The 20,407-nt window shown below is 42.1% G+C and overlaps 1 protein-coding gene across 2 annotated transcripts in view; it reads left to right on the forward strand.

Moving 5' to 3' along the window:
- LOC139381641 (heparan sulfate glucosamine 3-O-sulfotransferase 1-like) overlaps window positions 1-19,836 on the forward strand; it is a 68,694-nt gene extending 48,858 nt beyond the window's left edge. Inside the window, exon 2 of one of the 2 annotated variants that reach the window (XM_071125317.1) lies at window positions 18,466-19,836. In XM_071125317.1, the coding sequence (XP_070981418.1) occupies window positions 18,660-19,565 (906 nt within the window). In that variant the 5' untranslated portion in view covers window positions 18,466-18,659 and the 3' untranslated portion in view covers window positions 19,566-19,836. The remainder of the gene's footprint in view (window positions 1-18,465) is intronic. The other variant, XM_071125318.1, reaches the window with a different exon arrangement.
- Window positions 19,837-20,407: the final 571 nt, after the last annotated feature.

Raw genomic sequence — 20,407 nt, forward strand, 5'->3', positions numbered from 1 at the left:
ACGATCAGAAGTTATGGCTGTCTGTGGTTACTGGTTACCCCTCTAGAGAATTTGGTAGGCCTACTTTCCAGAATGGTACATGCGAGCTCTGTTGAGAAAGAAGCAACTCCAGAACATACACAGAGTTGGAGAGTTCAGGGCCTGTATTCATAAAGCTTGTCAAAGTAGGAGTGCTGATCTAGGATCAGTATTTAATTTAAATCCTAATGAGCAGTACAGTATATGGACAGGAGAGAAGGGCCCTTGTCACAGAGTAGGAGTGCTACATGTCCATATAATCTTAGGCATTATGATCCCCAAGGCAAAACAGATTCTAGATCAGCACTCCTACTCGAAGAGCATTTATAGATACTGGCACAGATCCTACATCAGCACTCCTACTCTGAGATCGACACAGAATGGCTCCACATACTCCTGCTCTGTGCAGCTTATGAACAGAGTCCGTTGGATGGAGGATAAACAAAAAACTAAATGCATTCGCTAAATGATTCTTACTCTTTTTTTTTTTCTTCTGTGATTTCCTGCTGCTTTGAAATCTTTGTCAGCACTAAACAGGCCCTGCTATAGTCCTCTCATTAAACTATTCACCAAAGATGAAGAGTATCCCCGAAGTTCATCACAAGATGCACTGCTTTTTATTTGATGAAGTAATTCATGCAGAATGAATGTGCGTATTGCAGCTTGTGGGAGGCCTGGAGAGTCTGGAGCACAGGAGATTGGCGGCACCTTAATTGGGGAGGACGGGCTCGTGGTAATGGCTGGGGCAGAGTAAGTGGAATGGTATCAAACACAGCAAACGCATGGTTTGACGCCATTCCATTCGCTTCATTCCAGCCATTATTATGAGGCGTCCTCCCCTCAGCAGCCTCCAGTGGTCTGGAGAGAAAGCCTGGCTCAGCCTTCCAGAGAATGAACAAGGGAAGGAGCGATTAAGCTGAAATGTGTGTTTTTAATTAAGTTGGGAGAGCGAGTGCATGTCTGCGACTCAGATTTTTTAAATGAACTTTTAGAGAACTTTGGACCAATTTACGATATGAGAACCTCAAATTGGAGATCACTCTTTTGAAAAGACCTAAAGATGCATGGTGCGATACTGAGTGTTTGTGTTTAAATGCTTGTGTCTCTGTCTTTGTCTCTGTGTGCCTTTCTTGTATCTTTGTCTATGCTTGCGTCTTCGTCTTACCGGAATGTTTTATCAGAACTGTCTGGTAGAATGAAGCTCATCTGGCCACTCTTATTGAAGCCTTTCCTCAGCGTCACTATTATGTCTGACTGACTGTAGACAGATTCCATGAGTGCGTCTGCGTGGGTTCTGATAGCTGCATCTACCAATCCAGGGGTGTTGAATAAATCGGCCTGTTTTGACTGCCAGAATGCCTCCAGGGAATTTAAACAATAGCTAGGTTTCCATCCAATTGGCGACAGATTTTTCATGCAAATATGCTAATTCTAAATGTACTTTTTCACTTACACATTTGCAATTGTACCCAATAAAAGTTCAAAGTATTTTCAACTCAACCAATAGTTTTGTCACAAACCGCTGTGTTCAATTGCAAATGTGCCGACTGGTCTTGGCATGGGTGCTCTAGCCAACAGCTCACAGATACAAGTGGGGGTAGGCTAATCTACATAATGAGATTATTATGGATAAAGCAAGGATTTTTTTTTCTTTTTTTTTCTCAAACTGCAGTCAAGCATCGATCATCATGTCACCAGAATAAGATCCTCGTCACCAGAATGACTTTCACCACCCTGTGAAGTTCATCATAATTTATTTCATCTGTAGCCTAATAAACTGCATGGTTTCATGAGTCGTAGTGGGAGGACCACACACCATATCATAGCATGACTCCAAGTTGTCTTTGATATGATGATTATTATATCATTATTTACGCATAAAGATTTTTCCACTGCCATGTCTCGCATAATTAATTTTACCGATCCAACAAGATCCCATCGTGTTGAACGAACAAATTGAGTCGCATTTTATAAAATTGTACTGAAACTTCCTGTTTCCATCACAGCGGTCGGGATTTGTTTTTTTATATGGTATGACGTGACTCGCATAAAATCTGTGGATGGAAATGTGGTTTGTCAGTTGATGTTAAATGTAAATCGTCAGACATTTGACAAATGTCAAAGCAACTTTGGGAGTATATGGTACAGCATGCATATTCAATGTGATGCAGGGTAGACCGATCATCCATTTCCATGTCTGTCCATCCATTGTTTTAGAGTAAGGGACAGTGGTGGAAAGTACCCAATTTTCCTACTTGAGTAAAAGTAAAACGTTAATAGAAAATGACTCAAGTGAAAGTCACCCAGTAAAATACTTGAGTGAAGTTTAAAAGTATTTGGTTTTAAATATACTTCAGTATCAAAACTAGAAGTATAAATCATTTCAGATTCCTTATATGAAGCATACCGGCGGTACGGTTTTCTTGTTTTTTAAATTTACAGATAGCCAGGGGTTTACTCCAACACTCAGACATCATTTACAAACAAAGCATTTGTGTTTAGTGAGTCCGCCAGATCAGATTCAGTAGGGATGACCATGTTTTTTTCTCTTGATAAGTGCGTGAATTGGGCCAGTTTCTTGTCCTGCTAAGCATTCAAAATGTAACAAGTACATTAGGGTGTCAGGGAAAATGTATGGAGTAGAAATTACATTTATTTTCTTTAGGAATGTAATAGAGTAAAAGTTGTAAAAAATATAAATAGTAAAATACCCCCAAAAATCTACTAATTTATAGTACTACTTATGTACTTTACACCACTGGTAAGGGATGATTCGATGGCATAGATATGTTGGGTCATATTGGCTGCCAGGGTATCTAGTCAGTTTCCAAACCCACAAAAGGTTAGTGCTCGCTGGGGGCATGCTCATTGGGAATACTGTGCACCTTAATGTGCTGTAGACTATCCCTACAACTGCCTTCTGGCATTTAGATGGATCATCATGGATCTATGTTGTGGGCAAACGCATGTACACACACACACACACACACACTGAGAACCAGCCAAGTGCTGCTATCTACAGATGGTGGTGGGTAGACAGGTGTCTAATTGTGAGATGTTGCTCTCAACAGTAAAGTCCATTGCAGTGAACCGAACAAAGAGCAGAGCAAAAGATTAGAGTTAAAACGCCACAATTAGTGTCTGCGCTGAGGACGTGTATCTGAGTGTACCAGTTAATGGCAGATTACCCACTCTCGGCATCCCATAATGAATGCCTCGGCTGACAAGTGGGTTTGGATTAGGTCATTGCCTTACTCACACGCTCCAGAAATAGCCAAATAGTTTTTTCCAAGCTAGCGCTGCCAACAGCTCGCCAATTTCAGCCCAAACCAGATTTTCTACCATCGCCATTATCATTCACAATTCAGCATATGGTGTGGGAAGTCTGATGTATGTGGTGCCATAGAAATATAATCTATTCATTCTATTTGTGTGTGTTCTGTGTTCATCAAGAGAAGGACATCTTAAGATACCGGTTGCTTCAGAGGGGTGAAACTTGAAGACTGGGATCAAGTTAGTTGTTTGTGGGTTTGAGTTTTTGGGTCTTTCTGAATTAGTGCTAGTCTGATAAGCCAGGTTTCACATAATGGTGAACAAAGGTTTATTTGTTGACCACCGGGGGGCCCTGTAGGTATACATTGTCCAACTCCAATGTGATGATGTTGATGAGAGAGCAGCAGTCTCCTACCTACCTCCCTCCCTTATCTCTTAAGCGCCTTGTGTGACCTTTTGAATATATGCTGCTTGCAAAAAAAAATATTCAAGGAATGTCTCAAGTACCTGGCCTGTTGAACAGGTCTGTACTTCCTATGAAAATGTACTCTTTCTCTGGCGCTTAATCATTTTCTTAAAAATAGAGCGCTATTATGGGAGGAATGGTGGAGTGACACAAAGCCTTTTTAAACATTTGAAATGAATGTGGCCTTGTTTACACAGAACTCCTGTTAATTGGGTTTTACTGTATTCTTAAACATGCATCATTACTGGCAAATGTCAATGTGGCAATATCAAGTAAACAGAGTTGTGGACTCGAGTCTGACTCAAGTCACACATTTAATGACCTGGGACTCGACTTGACAGAATATAAATTCACTTGACTTGGAGACTCGGGACTTGACTTTGACTTGAGACGGATGACTTGAAATTATCTGGCCAGGTTTTGTAATGTTTTGTCACTAATTTTGTGGCACTGAGTCTACTTGGATTACCTTACATGCCTGCCGCCAGAGACCGTAGCCACAGCATCACCCAAACCTGCAACAGATTGCCTAGTGAAACACACACTGCACTCTGATTGGACAAGCAAACTGTCAATCAACACAGGTCAGGCGAGCTAGCGAACAGATTGCTGATTTGCTGTACAGCTATAGGATGGTGTGCAGCGCAAACATCACATTTTAGAGGGAGAGGATTGCCATGCTAAATAAATGTGCATCTCCAAAATTGGTTCTCAAGAATATGAACTGTTTACTTTGCAAGCTCACCTGCAATGGGGTAACAGTTACTAGCTAGCATAGGCCTTTTGGTCTTTTGGTATGTAACGTATAATTTACTTTAATTTGTTGTTAAAATGCGAGTAAATAAAACTGAACAAATAAGCCTTTCACACTACCGTGACCTCCTAACTGTCCCAAAGCCCTTCGAACGACATGTATATACTCCGCCATTTTATGGGAGTAAGTTATTTCTGTTTTTTATTTTTATTACATTTGCAAAAATGACAATTTTTTTTGTTTTCTCATGGAGTACTGTGTGTAGGTTGAGGATTTAAAAAAACAAACATTTAATCCATTTTAGAATGATGTAACGTAACAAAATGTGGGAAAAGGTTCTGAATACTTTCCGAATGCACTGCACTGTTCATTAGGAACCAAACGGAAGAAAACAGAGCTGTTTACATTCTTCTACTCTTAGGGGGGTAGATCTGGAGGTAGGCTATTCTCGTACGCTACCTACGCACAGTAGGTGCTATGAGAAAGTGGTACGAGACGTGTGAAATTTGCAGCTTAACACTTTGGTAATATCCCATTTGGGCACACACTGGTTGAATCAATATTGTCATTTCAATAAAATTGCGTTGAACCAATGTTGAATTGATGTCTGTGCTCAGTGAGATTTGTATCCGCATGTATTTTTTTGATAACTCTCCTTAAATGTTTTGTAGTGTTAACTCTTAGTGTGGAGACGAGGGACCTACATAGGAGTAAGTCCTATGTTTCATGAAGTGCTTTTTAAGTCCTTCCTTACAATACCATATCCAAATGAAAATGTGTCAAACCTGGAAAATAAAACAACTGAATTATTCATTGTGCTTTGAATAATGTTTTGTACCCAGTTTAGGAGGAATTTGTTACATCACTGGCAGAACAAAGTAGATTTGCCTGCCAATGTAAGTGTTTTTTTATATATATATTTTAAGATATGATTCATATAATGGAACACATTCTGTGTGTGTGTGTGTGTGTGAGAAAGAATATATGATTTGTTCTACATCATACAATTTAAGCTAGGGAAGTCATAGAGAATTTGTTTATTATACCCAGTGATCGCTCTGGAAATAATGTATCCATTATTTAAAAGCCATACTGTTGATATGGTCTCACAGAGTTTGTGAAAGAGTGTGGGGAGGATAACTGGAGTGGAGTCAAATTTGTTCCACCCTGTTTATGCAGTTAAAGTATGGGATAGACGGACCGAAGAGGGGAGACAGAGGGAGCGACAGCAATTGAAAATAGACAGTTGGGGTCAAGGACTGCATTTTATCGCTCAGATAAAGGCATTGTGTGTGTGGGATGTGTTTGAACCTGGCCATCAGGCATTTGAGAGGGAGGAAAAGAGGGTGTTTGAAATATAGAGAAAGCTGAGGATGTCTTTCTTCTTTTACTCTACGTAAAGGGGCAGTGGGTTTGAGGTCTAATACTCCCGAATACAAATACTCCCTATGCAGGTGACAGAGTGACGACAAAATAAACGAGATAAAGAGGGGGAGAAAGATGGAGTTATGAAGAAGGAAATCTCCATGGCCTTACCTCACTGTGGTGCGCTTGATTGGACTTCAGTCCCACCTATCTATAATCAGCTGGGGTCCACTCCGCTATGCCACTGCTCAACACTGTAACAAGCCCCCGTGGAACCAGGCCGAGGGCTAGTAAAGTAAAATGTACAGTGTAAGTCAGTCTAGCAGTGTGTTACAGAGCGTTTCCCCATATCACTCTCTGTTCAGCCACTGTATGTCCAACACAGGATGCTCTGCCCTAATAAGACTTTGCTTTGCTGCGGACTTAACAATACAAAGTCCACAAACTTTACTATTCAGGGAAGCTATCCATATCTCTGCTCCAAGATGGATCCGGAACCACAACAATGAGGCCCTTGATCCCATTCCAGTCAGATTCCACTGTTCGATTAGTCTTTGCATTGAAAAGGGTATATCTGCATACCTACATATGAATAGTAATACCCCAGAGATACTTCGGGGATTTTGATGGAGGTTTCTAACTAGCGTTAGTGCAATTGCTAACTAGCATTAGCACAATGACGAAGTCTATGGGTATTTGCTAGCATGCTAGTAGATGCGCAATGACTGGAAGTCTATAGGTTAGTTAGCATTGGCTCACGAAACTACCTCTAACATCCATCATACTGGACACAGACATACAAATTGTATCCACTAGTTAATCTGACTCTAGAGAAGTAGATAAAGGTCCTCTGCCAAAATCTCAAAGTATCCCTTTAAAGGTGCAATATGCAGAAATCGCTCCATTTCCTGGTTGCTAAAATTCTAATTTATATTGCCTAATTTATATTGACATTGTGTCTAGCTAGCTAAGCAGACTAGTATCAGAGATTTCTGGCTAGCCTGTATCTAGTGGTTCTTATGTTGTGTTACAGCGCAATAGGTCCAGCTATGTACATGTCATTTGGTTGAGACAAATGAGTTTAGAAAATAATTGTTTGCTCTGTGTATATGTGGTGTGTAGTTGGTTGACTTAGCTATTTAGCAAGCTGAGATCTGCGCTCAAGATGGCTAATGTTAGCTATGTTGCTAATAATATTTTTGAGGAGAACAGGCTAGCTCCCTGTAGCATCAAGACAAGAGGGGATGGGGAAGAACATTAAATGTGCAGTTGCTTCATCTGGCTGACGCAGTGCCCAGACGAGATGAGCTACCTGCTACAGAGAGAATCTGAGAGATCTCACTATATTTATTTTTTATTTTTTTATCTTGATTAACCTCCGAGATGTCAATGTCGAACCAATGCAATGCTATTCATTTTATTGGCTTGCTATATGAGCTGCTTTTGAAAATGTCTGTCTGATATAGCTAGCTAGTTGTTTTTATTGTGTATGTTAAATGCTACAGCCACAACATCATGTAGTCATGCATCTGCAGACCAGCAAGGAGGAGAATGGCCTGCATTGGGTGAGCTAGCTAGAACAACATCAACCAACTAGCTAGCTATAATATCAGAAACATTTTTAGGTAAAGCGTGGATAGAGCTACAGTGGTTATTCCTCTAAAAGTTACGAGCTTATGCCGCAACCATTTGTGGTAGATGGTGGCATTCTTCTGTTATTGCACCACACTATCACAAGGGAGAGTTAGAATGCTGATCTATCGGTAGTCTAAACTGTGGCAATTATTGGAGGAGTTTTCAGTCTGAGTCTCTCCTCTGGCGCTAGAGTCCTGCATCAGGCAACAACAACAAAAACTGTTGGTTAGTTCTGAAGTTAACGAGAGAACTTGGGTAAATACAAAGTACTGACAAATATGATTATTTTTCTTATATATATGCACGGAGGGCTTTTGGTTTCTCTCCCTCTAAAAACATAAATAATTATAAATAACCAACTGGCTTTATTTACAAATTAGTAAGAATGTCTCACCCCATTTTCAAGAATGGCCTTTTTCCCTTTATTCAGATTACATTCGCTCACTTTCCGTTATTTGAAACAATCTTCTCCGAAATATAGTTATTTTTTATCACGTTAATCTGCTCATGTTGTGTGTTCAATTATTTGTGATATTGTGGCATTTAAAGCATATTGAAGAGTTCCTGAGGGCCAATCTGTTATCCAGCGATTAGTTTAATAGCCCGGCTCCTGTAGGTGTGAAAATCCCCCCCAACTTGCAATGTATTCGATGCTTAAATATCTGTTCATCAACATCTTTATGCTTTCGTTAATAAAATAATGATAAATACTTTCAAAATGCAGATGTTTATTTCAACTACTGTACAGTACATCTCAGCTACATTTTAGTTGCACTTTCCCTCAGCTTGCTGAGATCAATGTATGTGTTGTTGTGTTGTATCGTCAGTTTCTCAAGGTACAGATGAATTTTTCAGAATAAAGTAGGCTAATGAAGGCAACAAATTGTTGCTTACTGGGAACACCCAAAGTCATCCAATTGTTATTATAGGATTTGAAGCAATAGCCTACTCTCGTGTGGTCAACTATTTCAGCACCGTTTCGGACTGGTCTTGATAAATCAATGACATTTTTATTTTCAATTCATCTCTGTTTGGGTATTGGTTAGCCTACAATTAGGGTGTGGAAATGTTAGTATTATTTTGCTCTTAGTAGCCTACTCCCGAACGGTCACGTTGTACAGCGCCTGACTGTTTACTTTTTTTTGGAATAGAAACACCAAATTAATTAAGCTTTCTTAAAATCAATCCCATATACTATGTTCTTACAAAAAAGGTTTTAAATTCTCTAGTAAAGCCAATATAAAAAATTGTCAAATGGTTCTCAAAGATGCCCTCTGGTGGTCAAACTAGCATTAATGGCAACAATGGCTGACACTTAAATAACGTGAAGCAACTTTTAAAGGAAGAACCACTGTAACTATCTGTAATAATTGTATTATTTTAAACCACCTAATGCACATCCTGTATCGGTGTTACATTGCAAAGTATGTTTTAATGTATTTGTACTGCATTGTTTTCTGTCTCAAATTTTACAAATCATCAGCATGAAGGATACTGAATTATGTTTGAATTGTCATTCAAATAATGTTGTGTCTCTCTCAGATCTGCTAAGCACACGTCTGGCTCTGCTTGCCGCACAGCCACTGCCTCAGTGGTTGAGTAAGCTCCATCATGGCTGGCCCTGTCCAGGGGTGACATTGGACAGGGCCACAGTGTCTCCCAACTCCCCTGTTTCAGTCCCCAGTAATTATTCTGCAATAGCTTGTGCCAGGGGTCTAGGGTCAACTTGTCTCATCTGGACCAGTATTCACAAAGAGATCACACAGAGTGCTGATCTAGGATCAGTTTTTAATTTTAGATCCTAAAATAATTTTGCCTGGTGCAACCTGACCCTAGATCAGCACTTCTACTTATGTGGCCTATTTCCATACATGATTTACCTCAGTGTGTTACCTAAAAGGCTCAGACTTTTCTCTTTCCATCTACGTGGTCTGGCACCCGTGTCTCACTAAACCATGGCGTCTCACTAAACCATGGCTCTAGCGGACCTGCTCTCACTTGCAGTCAAAGTCAGGCCGCTGGTACTTTTCAGCCTGCATTTACCTAACAATGGCTAACTGTGAACTTGAACATCTTCCCACAAAGCAGCTGTTTTGATTTATGCAGAGTTTGAAAAAAAAGTCCTCACTGCCAGCACTAGCTATGGAAACGATTTCCCTAGAATAACACAAGGGTGTATACGCTGGTGTAACACTGTTAGTCAAAAAGCTGCATTGGATGCTTTGTGAATATTGGCCCTGGTGTAATGTGAGATCTTAGGCATGCTCCCATTGACAAGGAGGGGGGCATCCTGCCCTTCGGTTACATCGTCATCCAGCTCTTCTTAATTCTCAACAGCATCTGGTAAGAACAAGGGTCCAGTGCTGCTTTTCGACTCATACACTAGTGTAACACTGATGTTTAGACCCATATGTTATACTAGGGAAATAGTTTCCGTAGCTAAGGCTGGCACCGAGGACTTGTGAAGAGCAGAATCAACAACCTCGGCATAATCAAGATTGATTTAAACAGCTGTTTTGTGAGAAGATATTAAAAGTTCACTTTTAGCCATTGTTATGTAAACGCCAGCTGAAAAGTACCACTGGCTTGACTTTGGCCCAAGTGACAGCAGGTCTGCTGGAGCCATGGCCCAGTGACACGGGTGCCAGCCTGCGTAGATGGAAACAAAAAAGTCTGAGCCTCTTGGGTAGAACTCGAGTTAAATCCTGGATGGAAATGTGCCACGAGTAGGAGTGCTGATCTAGGGTCAGGTTCCACCAGTCAATATGATCTACAATTAAACACTGATCCTAGATCAGCACTCCTACTCTAAGACACTTTGTGAATACGGGTCTGGATAAGAGAAGTTGACCCTATCCCCCCCCCGGCACAAACTATTGCAGAATAATTACTGGGAATTGAGACAGAGGGGTTGGGAGACAGCATGGCCCTGTCCAATGTCACCTCTGGACACAGCCAGCCAGGAAGGAGCTTACCCAACCACTCTGAGGCAGTGGCTGTGTGGCTAGCAGAGGTGTGCTTAGCAGATATGAAACAGAGGCACAACATTATTTGAATGACAATTCAGTCCACATGACAGAATTCAGTGTTCTTCATGCTGATGATTTGAGACAGATAGCAATGTAGTACAAATATATTTAAACATACTATGGAATGAAACACGGATACAGATGATGTGCATGAGTTTGTCAAACGGGTAGGCCTACCACGTTTTTGAATAGGAAGAATTAGGCTCTGATTCTATGATTAGGCCCATACAAGATGTTCATGCGTGTATGCACATAGAGTACCCGTCAAAAGTTTGTACACACCTACTCATTCAAGGGTTTTTCTTTATTTTTACTATTTGCTACATTGTGGATTGATAGTGAAGACATCAAAACTATGAAATAACACATATGGAATAATGTAGTAACCAATGTTAAACAAATCAAAATATATTTAAGGTTCTTCAAAGTAGCCACCCTTTGCCTTGATGACTGCTTTGCACACTCTTGGAATTCTCTCAACCATCTTCGTGAGGAATGCATTTCAATTAACAAGTGTGCCTTGTGAAGTTGTGGAATTTATATCGTTCTTAATGCGTTTGAGCCAATCAGTTGTGTTGTGACAAGGTAGTGGTGGTATACAGAAGATAACCCTATTTGGTAAAAGACCACGTCCATAGTATGGCAAAAGCAGATAAGCAGAGAAACGTCAGTCCATCATTACTTTAAGACATGAAAGTCAGTCAATGCGGAAAATTTCAAGGACTTTGAAAGTTTCTTCAAGTGCAGTCGCAAAAACCGTGAAGCCACAGCTCTCATGAGGACCGCCATAGGAAATGAAGACTCAGTTGCCTCTGCTGCAGAGGATAAGTCCATTAGAGTTACCAGCCTCAGAAATTGCAGCCAAAATAAATGCTTCAGAGTTCAAGTAACAGATGCATCGACTGTTCAGAGGAGACTGTGTGAATCAGGCCTTCATGGTCGAATTGCTGCAAAGAAACCACCACTAAAGGACACCAATAAAAATACTAAACACTATCAGTGGACATTAAACTGGTGGAAATCTGTCCTTTGGTCTGATTAGTCCAAATTTGAGATTTTTGGTTCCAACCTCCTTGTCTTTGTGAGACACAGAGTAGGTGAATGGATGATCTCCGCATGTGTGGTTCCTACCGTGAAGCATGGAGGAGGTGTGATTGTGTGGGGGTGCTTTGCTGGTGACATTGTCTGTGATTTATTTAGAATTCAAGGCACTCTTAACCAGCATGGCTACCACAACATTCTGCAGCGACACACAGTCCCACTAAGCACAAACCAGATGGGATGATCATTTGTTTTTCAACGGGACAATGACACAACACACCTCCAGGCTGTGTAAGGGCTGTTTGACCAAGAAGGAGAGTGATGGAGTGCTTTAAGAGTCATCTTAAAAATTACTCTGTGATAGAATTAATGCGAGTTGACTTGCCTGGCCTTCCTGGCAGCAAAAGCATGCACTGCTTCTTGGAAGTTGATTTTGTAATGCACGGCTCTCCCATCTTGTGGTGCTAAAGGATTTCACTGTGAAATTGTTTCATGCTATCTTTCACGTTCTATTTCAGCACATCCCAGCGGTGTGTAGGTCTGGATAAAACATTTGGTAACTCAGCCACCGCCAAGGTGTTTAAAACTCAGCCGCTAACTCAGCTGCCGCCAAGCTGCATCAGAGAGAACCAGGTTCAGCGAGTGCGCGCTGCATTGGCTGAAAAAAGGCCCTCGGATTGATATCCTGCAGCAGCAGCAGCACCAATGTCATCGGGACGTGGAGCAACAAATCTGAGTCTGAGTCCCAGATAGTAGGTTTTCTGCTGGCATTGTTTGGATGTGTGGCTTGGCCTGGTGCGACCAACTGTTCTTGTCCACCCAGAGAGCTGTCATCATCAGTGGAAGTGGATGGCTCGGACTCCTCCGGTTCGCTGCGAGAACCATTGAACGGTGGCTCGTCCATCTTTGTGATTGAACGGCCTGTCCTCGGAGTCATGTTGTTCTCCACACTGGCTGAGGAACATTACTGCATGCAGCGAATCACTTTGGTTTAGAGATTGTGCCTCTTTTCTCATTAGTTAAAAAATATATATATTCGCTTCCTGATTAGTTTTTGTCTCTTAGACATGGTAGCTAATTTGGTTGCAAATCTCTATAGCTTACTATTAGCAGATATTATTTCCACTAGTAGCTAGCTAACGTTAACAGGCTATGCTAGGCTACTGCCTTAATCAATAATCATCTTCCTCACACACAAACATTAAAAAACAATACAATAGTTTAATTGGTAGATTTATTTGTATTAATGTTTCATAATAGGATAATCTCATTAAAACACACAACCATAGCTACCAAGGATAATAGGAAGGAACATCGGGGGAAGCGGGAATGGGGTGATGGCGGGAACTGCAGCAACGGCTATGAGCTGGCGGTGTGGTAGCCCATCAGAAGCGCCGGAGGGTTGCAGCCAATTTCCAAAATGCCGCCCCAAATTCAAATGCCGCCATAAGCAATTGCCTAGTCTTGCCTAATGGGAGGGCCGGCCCTGAGATGGACATTTTCAGAAAAAGCAGTTCACATAGCAAGCCAATATTAATGAATATCATTGCATTGGTTCGACATTGAAATCTCACTAGCTAATCAAGATAGAATCTGAGAGATCTCACCTTTTTATCTCTGTAGCAGGTAACTCTGTCTCATCTCGTCTGGGCACTGCTTCAGCCAGATGAAGCAACTGCACATCTCACGTTCTTGCCATCCCCTCTTGTCTTGATTCTATAGGGAGCTAGCCTGTTCTCCTCAGAACATTATTAGCAAGCTAGCTAACGTTGATCTCAGCTTGCTAACTAGACACTTTATGTTAGACTCAACCAAATGACAAGTACATAGCTAGACCTATTGCTCTGTTACACAACGTAAGAACCAATAGATAGACTAACCTGAAAGCTCTAATGCTAGCTAGCTAGCTAGCTAGCTAGCTAGCTAGCATCAGCCGTGTAACGGTCATGCTATGTAGAAACGCTCACTTTAATTCTTCCCTTCGTCTTCCTCACTAATGCCTTGTTGTAGCTTTCAAATTCTGTCAATATCATTGAGCTAGCTAGTCATTTTTACAAATTCTATCCATATTTAGCACAGCGTGCTTCCAGACTGGAACCCTATGAAACGTAAAAACACCTCACTTGATTGGTCAGAAGAAAATGCCCTGTCCACTAGAGCTCGCATATTTCTCTGCTCCTTTCTTGCAGAATTTTTTTTTTTTAAATGTGGACTCGCGTGTATTGTGTTGGGAAGAAAATTACAATCATCACTTTGAAATGAAAATTAGGGGCTAAATTCAATCCATACCACATTGCTGTATTGACGCAGTAGCTATTTTTCCACTGGTCAAATTAACTCAGATTGGTTTTGGGAACTGTATAAAAACCTCCAACTACTACCACTGTAACCCCTCTCACAGGTATGCTTTCACTTTTAAGAATCAGAAGTGTGTGGGCACGGGATGAATATTGTGAATAAAGGGTTAAAAAAAAATCCCCTTGTGGGATTAGAACTCACAACCAACTATAACCCAATTTGTTTAGTGGATTGGGCCACCATCAGTCATAGCAGTGAAGGGGGGGGGAGGGATAGGGCCTGTTGCAATGATCACCATTGTCATCTATTTATTGTTATGTTGCTACGAATATAAATGTATATAATCAACATATCCTGCATGTTTTTTGTTGTTGTTGCGTAAAACACAAACAGTAAGCAAAAATGTTGAACTTGGTGATGTGGAAATGTGCCTTAATGCCTTTTTTAATTTTATGTAATGTCAGTAAGGCACGCTGTCACCTGCTTTCATAGTAAGTCTTGAGGCGGTACCACCCAGCACATCTAGAAGTGTATTGCCAAACCCCTCCCTTGAAATAACGTAGAGGCGCCTCTTACATCCCAATTTCAATGGTAGAGTTGAACCACTATGGGCAAAAAGAGCTAGATTTACTACTAACGTGGAGCGTTGGTAAAATCACTGGGGAAGCCAAGCCAGAAAAAAAGCCATAGTACAAGCTATGTGTTCATATGCCTTGACACCGTGATATACAGGCCTAAGGTGGAGACAATAAGAAGACACAGTGGCAGAATAAATTTAACCACACATTTGTTTCATTACAAAACTGGAGAGAAACATCTGTCTGGTGAAGCCCACAAAACATTTTGCATGTAACAAACAGTTGCTTGACCATGCTGGAGGTCAAGTAAGGTAATGTTTCCAACACTTTCGGACTACTAAACAACTATTGCTTAGTCTAATACAGTGACAACTAAAAGATACCAAAAACAATTTAGTCCAATTAACATAAGTTCAAGTACGGAGAATTATGCTAGAACCACAAGTCCAAATCCGTATCTCCATCCATGGCTAATTTAGGAAAGGGACAATTTTTTTCTAGCTAGCCACCGGTGGACAAAGACGCAACAATTCACGTTTTTTTTCTGTTAATGACGTTTGACTTCTGATATGATGTCATTGGTCTGAATCCAAACTGGCTTCCCTTGACAGTTTCTTTTTTTTGTGCGCCAGGACCATTCACAGCTGAATTCACACTCCGTTTGCCCCAACGCTGATTGGCTGTTATTTTCTTAATTTTTTTATCAAGGGAGGTCAAATGCTCGCTGGCTTCCCTTGAATTCAATGCTATGGACGGCAACAATGTCATACTCTTTTTGGCCCGACAGCATCAGATAGATATGCTACACATACTGAGCCAGAGGGGTGCTGTGTTTCGTTAGCCTGGATGCTTTCTCCAGTGGGGTACATTCAGCCTCTTGCAAATTGAAAGAAATGTATGAAACACAGATAGACGAAATACATTATTTTGTATGTTTCTTTTGTTTTTCTTTGTCAATTTTTTTGGAGAAGCCTGGCTTCCCTTGGCATTCATGAATACACGCCACTGTGTTTACATGACCTTTGGCTGTTTTGAAAACTGCAGGAGATCTACTCAAGGCAAATGCTGACACCTGTTATGAACGCCATGTTACTGCATTTCAATGCTTATGCTTATTTGTGAGCAGTGCAGATTTACTTTGAGACAAAGTTTAATTCATTCAGCCAACCAACTCTTGTGGTGGTTTAGCACAAATACTTTTGGATACTTCTTATACACTACCACAGAAATACATCTTTAAGTTGTACCTAAGAAGGTGCACTAAACTCTTACTGTCATATTTATAGAGGATGTAGTTTATTTTGGGTGTATATACTGTAAACCACAAATAAAATGTTCTTAAATAATGATATTATTGAAATCATCATTTAGAGTACACTATACTGTATATGCAAAAGTATGTGGACACCCCTTCAAATTAGTGACATTCTAGACGGTTCTGTGCTTCCAACTTTGTGGCAACAGTTTGGGGAAGGCCCTTTCCTGTTTCAGCTTGGCAGTGCCCCTGTGCACGGAGGTCCATACAGAAATGTTTTGTAGAGATCGGTGTGGAAGAACTTGACTGGCTTGCAGAGCCCTGACCTCAACACCTTTGGGATGAACTGGAACGCTGACTGTGAGCCAGGCCTAATCATGTATATGTATTTTAATCCTTTGGAGCTCAATTTATGTAAAAATAGAGGTGACTTTTGACTCCCTAAAATTGGTATTGAACCCAAAAATCACATATCGGTCGGGATCTATTCTAGACCATGCATTAGATATAGCTGGCTGGCTGGTTTGAGTAATTAGTGGGAGTTGGGTTCCTGTGGAACAGGAAACCTGTGGCTTCTCCCTCTGTGCCTCCTAGGATGATGAATAATAGGATCGAACCATGAGCTACACTGGCTCAGGCTCTCCGTGATAATGCTATGAGGTAATAAGCCACAGTCTCTGCAGCCACTGACAAACTGTAAAATGAGATCACAGAAGATCAGAGCAACGCCACGTGTGTGATAGTCGTAGATAGGCATAGCTAAATGATTGCAGATGCAAAGCATGCAGGTGTTAATGGGCATTCTGATTTCATGTCTTTGTAAAAAAAAAAAAAAAAAAATGGTAAGTGTATTCAATATCTTGTTTTATTCAGCCAACTGCAATGTGACCTCTTACTTAGTTCTGGACTAAATATATTGCCAGTCTCTTGTCTGTAATCTGTCGGTATTCCGTTTCTATCTCCAATAGTCCAATATTTTTAGTTAAAGGCTCTGCCAAATGCTGAGATACTGTGCCGGGCTGGCAGTGTGATGAATGAAAACCTGAAGATATGCATCAAGCCTTGAATAAAGCAATGCGGCTCAGCGGGATGTGAAACAATGGCTCATTCCAGGTGGCGGTGTGCTGAGGGAGTGAGGGGAATTGGATAAGACAGGAAGGTCGCCTGGCTGCTTGGCTGTTAGCATTGGACTTGGCAGCTCTCTGCCTTGGAAGCGCTGACAGGCAGGCGTGCCTGTCACAGCGCGTAAGTGGCTCCCTGCGCAGACATTCACAGTAGAGCACCTTTTCTTTATCCACAGTGCTTCTGGGATGGTCCAGCCCCCAGGGCTGCATCCCCTATAGCCCTAGCCCCCATACCTAGTCCATGCCCCAGCCCTCATACTTGACCCCGGCCCCAGACCTTATACCAAGCCCTCAACTCCACATCTTGGCCGAGCCCCCAGCCTTATTCCCATACCCACAGCTACCTAGCCCATGCTCTATCCCCATCCTTAGCCCCATACCCAGCCCCATACTTAACATCCACAACCCCCTGGACCCCGTGGCCAGAGATTAGAGCTTTATGGCGGTCCAGGTATCACTCCCTTCAGTCTGCAATGGGAAGACCTGATTAGAGAGCGGGGGAGGCTGGTAGTGGCACCGTGGGAACAGACAACCCTCTGGGAAGTGGGGAACAGATTTGTCCTCTGCTGTTTAGGGAGTGGGAGGCTTCATCCAGAGTGAGCTGTGACTACTGTTGTTCCTTAGAAATAGCTTTCTGTTTATTCAATCATGGTAGTGGTTGATTTAATATTGGGAAACAGCAAAGTGGAAATAATAAAGTAATATTTATAGAGCCTTACCATGACCTTTTTGTTTTTTGTTGGATGTTTATGCAGCAGAGCAGTTATTTTGACTGTCATGGAGAAATGTTTTTCTCGTAACTATTTGAGATGACTTTTAAGGTCAGAAGGATTCAACTGTTCAGTATATCCAGTATTTTAAATCCTAGTCCTACCTTTAGTTGTATCTTGACTCTTCAGATTAACTTTAGACTCATGCGGGGATGGAGAAATCGTTTTAGATTCAACGAGGGTATGCACTGGAGTTGTGCATCTTACATTACTTCAGGAAGTCTACTCTCAACAACCCACTTCAATGCCCATGGTACTTAGCGTTAGAACTAAGGCTACGGAAACCCACTAGAACATAAATACTTTGTCCCAATACATAACGTCCTTCACTTGGCCTTGCTTTTGATCTTGCTTCACGTGTATGGAAAATCTAAGTTATCCAGAACTGAAAACTCCTCTTATTTCTACAGCCACACTTTGTCCTTAAAACCTACCTCTGCTGTTTGGATTGAAATGTTCCAGGGCGGATATTAACTGTATTGATTTGAGTGAGGATTATGACCCGGTAAAACAAGATGAAGTAGTGTGACCTCTGTTTAGGCCCCGAGTCACGCTCTCACATATCTGGCACACATTTTGTAATGAGCAAAAAAAGTATATTCCTGTGAAATTACAGCATAGAATTAAACGTAAGTGATTCTTGATATGGGAAGGAGAGATCTGAGAGGGAGGTAGAAGGACAAAATGAGAGACGAATAATGATAACCGAAGGAGACGAAACACTTGAGTCAGACATACATTCTATGAATTACTAGAAAGCTTTGTCAGGTAAAATAAGAAAGTGCTTTGGGCCTATGCTAGCTATTCAAATGGGAAAATCTAAGTCCATTTCTTTTCTTCTTGTCTTCTGTCTCTCCAGATGTGCTTCGGACTGGCTGTGGTTTCTCCTCCTCATCCTCCTTCTGATGTTCAATGGCAGATGAAAACAGCTCCCTTCTCCTTTCCTGTCATCTTTTGATCTCCGAGAGATGGCTCTGATCCACAGCTAAACAACAGGACATCCCTCTCTGATCTCCTCCCTCTCTGACCATCTTCTCATCACCCTCCCTCACCATGGCCTGCTTGCTGGTAACAGTGTTCCTCCTGGTTCTCCAGGCATATGCTGCCCCACCAGATTTTGTTCAGAGTTTGGATCTAGGCCCTGGACTCACAGCTAATGACACTCTGTCTCCACCCCTGGGGACTAGTAAATGTGCCCCCCACAGCATCATCATTGGGGTGCGTAAAGGCGGCACACGAGCCCTGCTGGAAATGCTAGACATCCACCCTGAGGTCGCTGCCGCTGCCACAGAGGTGCACTTTTTCGACTGGGACGAGAACTACGCTAAGGGATTTGACTGGTACCGTGAGCTGATGCCATATTCCTACCCACACCAGATCACAGTGGAGAAGACACCAGGCTACTTCACCTCTGCCTTGGCGCCAAAACGCATCCGTGCCATGAACTCCTCCATCAAGCTGCTGCTGATCTTGCGGGACCCAACTGAACGTGTCATCTCAGACTACACCCAGGTCTACTTCAACCGCCTGGAGAACCACAAGCCAGTGCAGGCCATTGAGAACCTGCTGGTGCGCAGCGGAGCCCTCAATACCCGCTATAAGGCCATCCAGCGGAGCCTCTACGACATGCACATGAGCAACTGGTTGCGCTATTTCCCCCTAGAGCAGATCCACATCGTGGATGGGGATACTTTGATCCGGGACCCGTTGCCTGAGCTACAGAAGGTGGAGCGTTTTCTCAACCTGCCCCCCAGGATAATGTCCTCCAACTTCTACTTCAACCAGACCAAGGGGTTCTACTGCATCCGGAGTGAAGGGCGAGAGCGCTGCCTGCACGAGTCCAAAGGGCGTCCCCACCCTGCCGTCAACGGTACCGTGCTGCAGCAGCTACGCTCCTACCTCCGGGAGCACAACCATAACTTCTACCGGCTGGTGAAGCGCTCCTTTGACTGGCAGTAAGGCAGTTCACCCCTCTACCTATGAGGACTAGTTCCCCCTGGCCCACATATGACTGTTCAAGGACTGACTGACCAGTGTTATAGGGGGAGAAGCACTTTACGAACTCTGACACCCAAACACCCCTGTGTATCGCCTTTTACTCTGCTCCGGTGTCAGCAGAGCAATTCCACATTTACGAAGCAAGAACTTACAAACTAACATGGAAAAATCCCCAAGATTGAAGTCATTCTCTGTACTGTACCTGCCAAAAGTGAAGTGATGCGGATTGTGGAAAAACTAATTTGTGAACCTGATTTTAACTTTTGTTTGATATTACTGTACTTGATAATAAATAGTTTTGCTTTAAAAATGTAACGCTGGAATGGGATCTTTTTCTCCCTTGGTTCTTTGTGCTGCTCTCCAGCTCCTAACCTGTTATTTAGAGAGCATGCTAAGGTAGACTGAGGCATTAGGCTAAGAGTTTGATTCGCTGCGGTGGAAGAAGGACATTAATGCAGGGGAATGGTTTCCCTCGAGCGCCGCTTTAGTAGTACAGAAATCACTAATGGATTTGGACGTTGAAGGTAGTGCCTGCAGCAAAAGGGGCCGAATCACAAGAGTCAGCAAGCTGAAGTCAAAGAGCTCTTCCTGTATTTTACCACTGTTCAGTGTTCAACGGTTTGATTAGGCTGTAGAAGCAGCCAGTAAATCATATGCTTATTGTAGCAGTTCTCACAGGAGTTGTGCTGTATGTAAGATGCCGTTTCACCAGTGTGATTATTCAACATAAACAGCAGAGAAACACATTACTATTTTCATCATGATTATCTCTGGTTATTATGGGTGGATACTTTGTGTTTTCT

Source organism: Oncorhynchus clarkii, chromosome 23, assembly GCF_045791955.1.
Source record: "Oncorhynchus clarkii lewisi isolate Uvic-CL-2024 chromosome 23, UVic_Ocla_1.0, whole genome shotgun sequence".
NCBI lineage: Eukaryota > Metazoa > Chordata > Actinopteri > Salmoniformes > Salmonidae > Oncorhynchus > Oncorhynchus clarkii.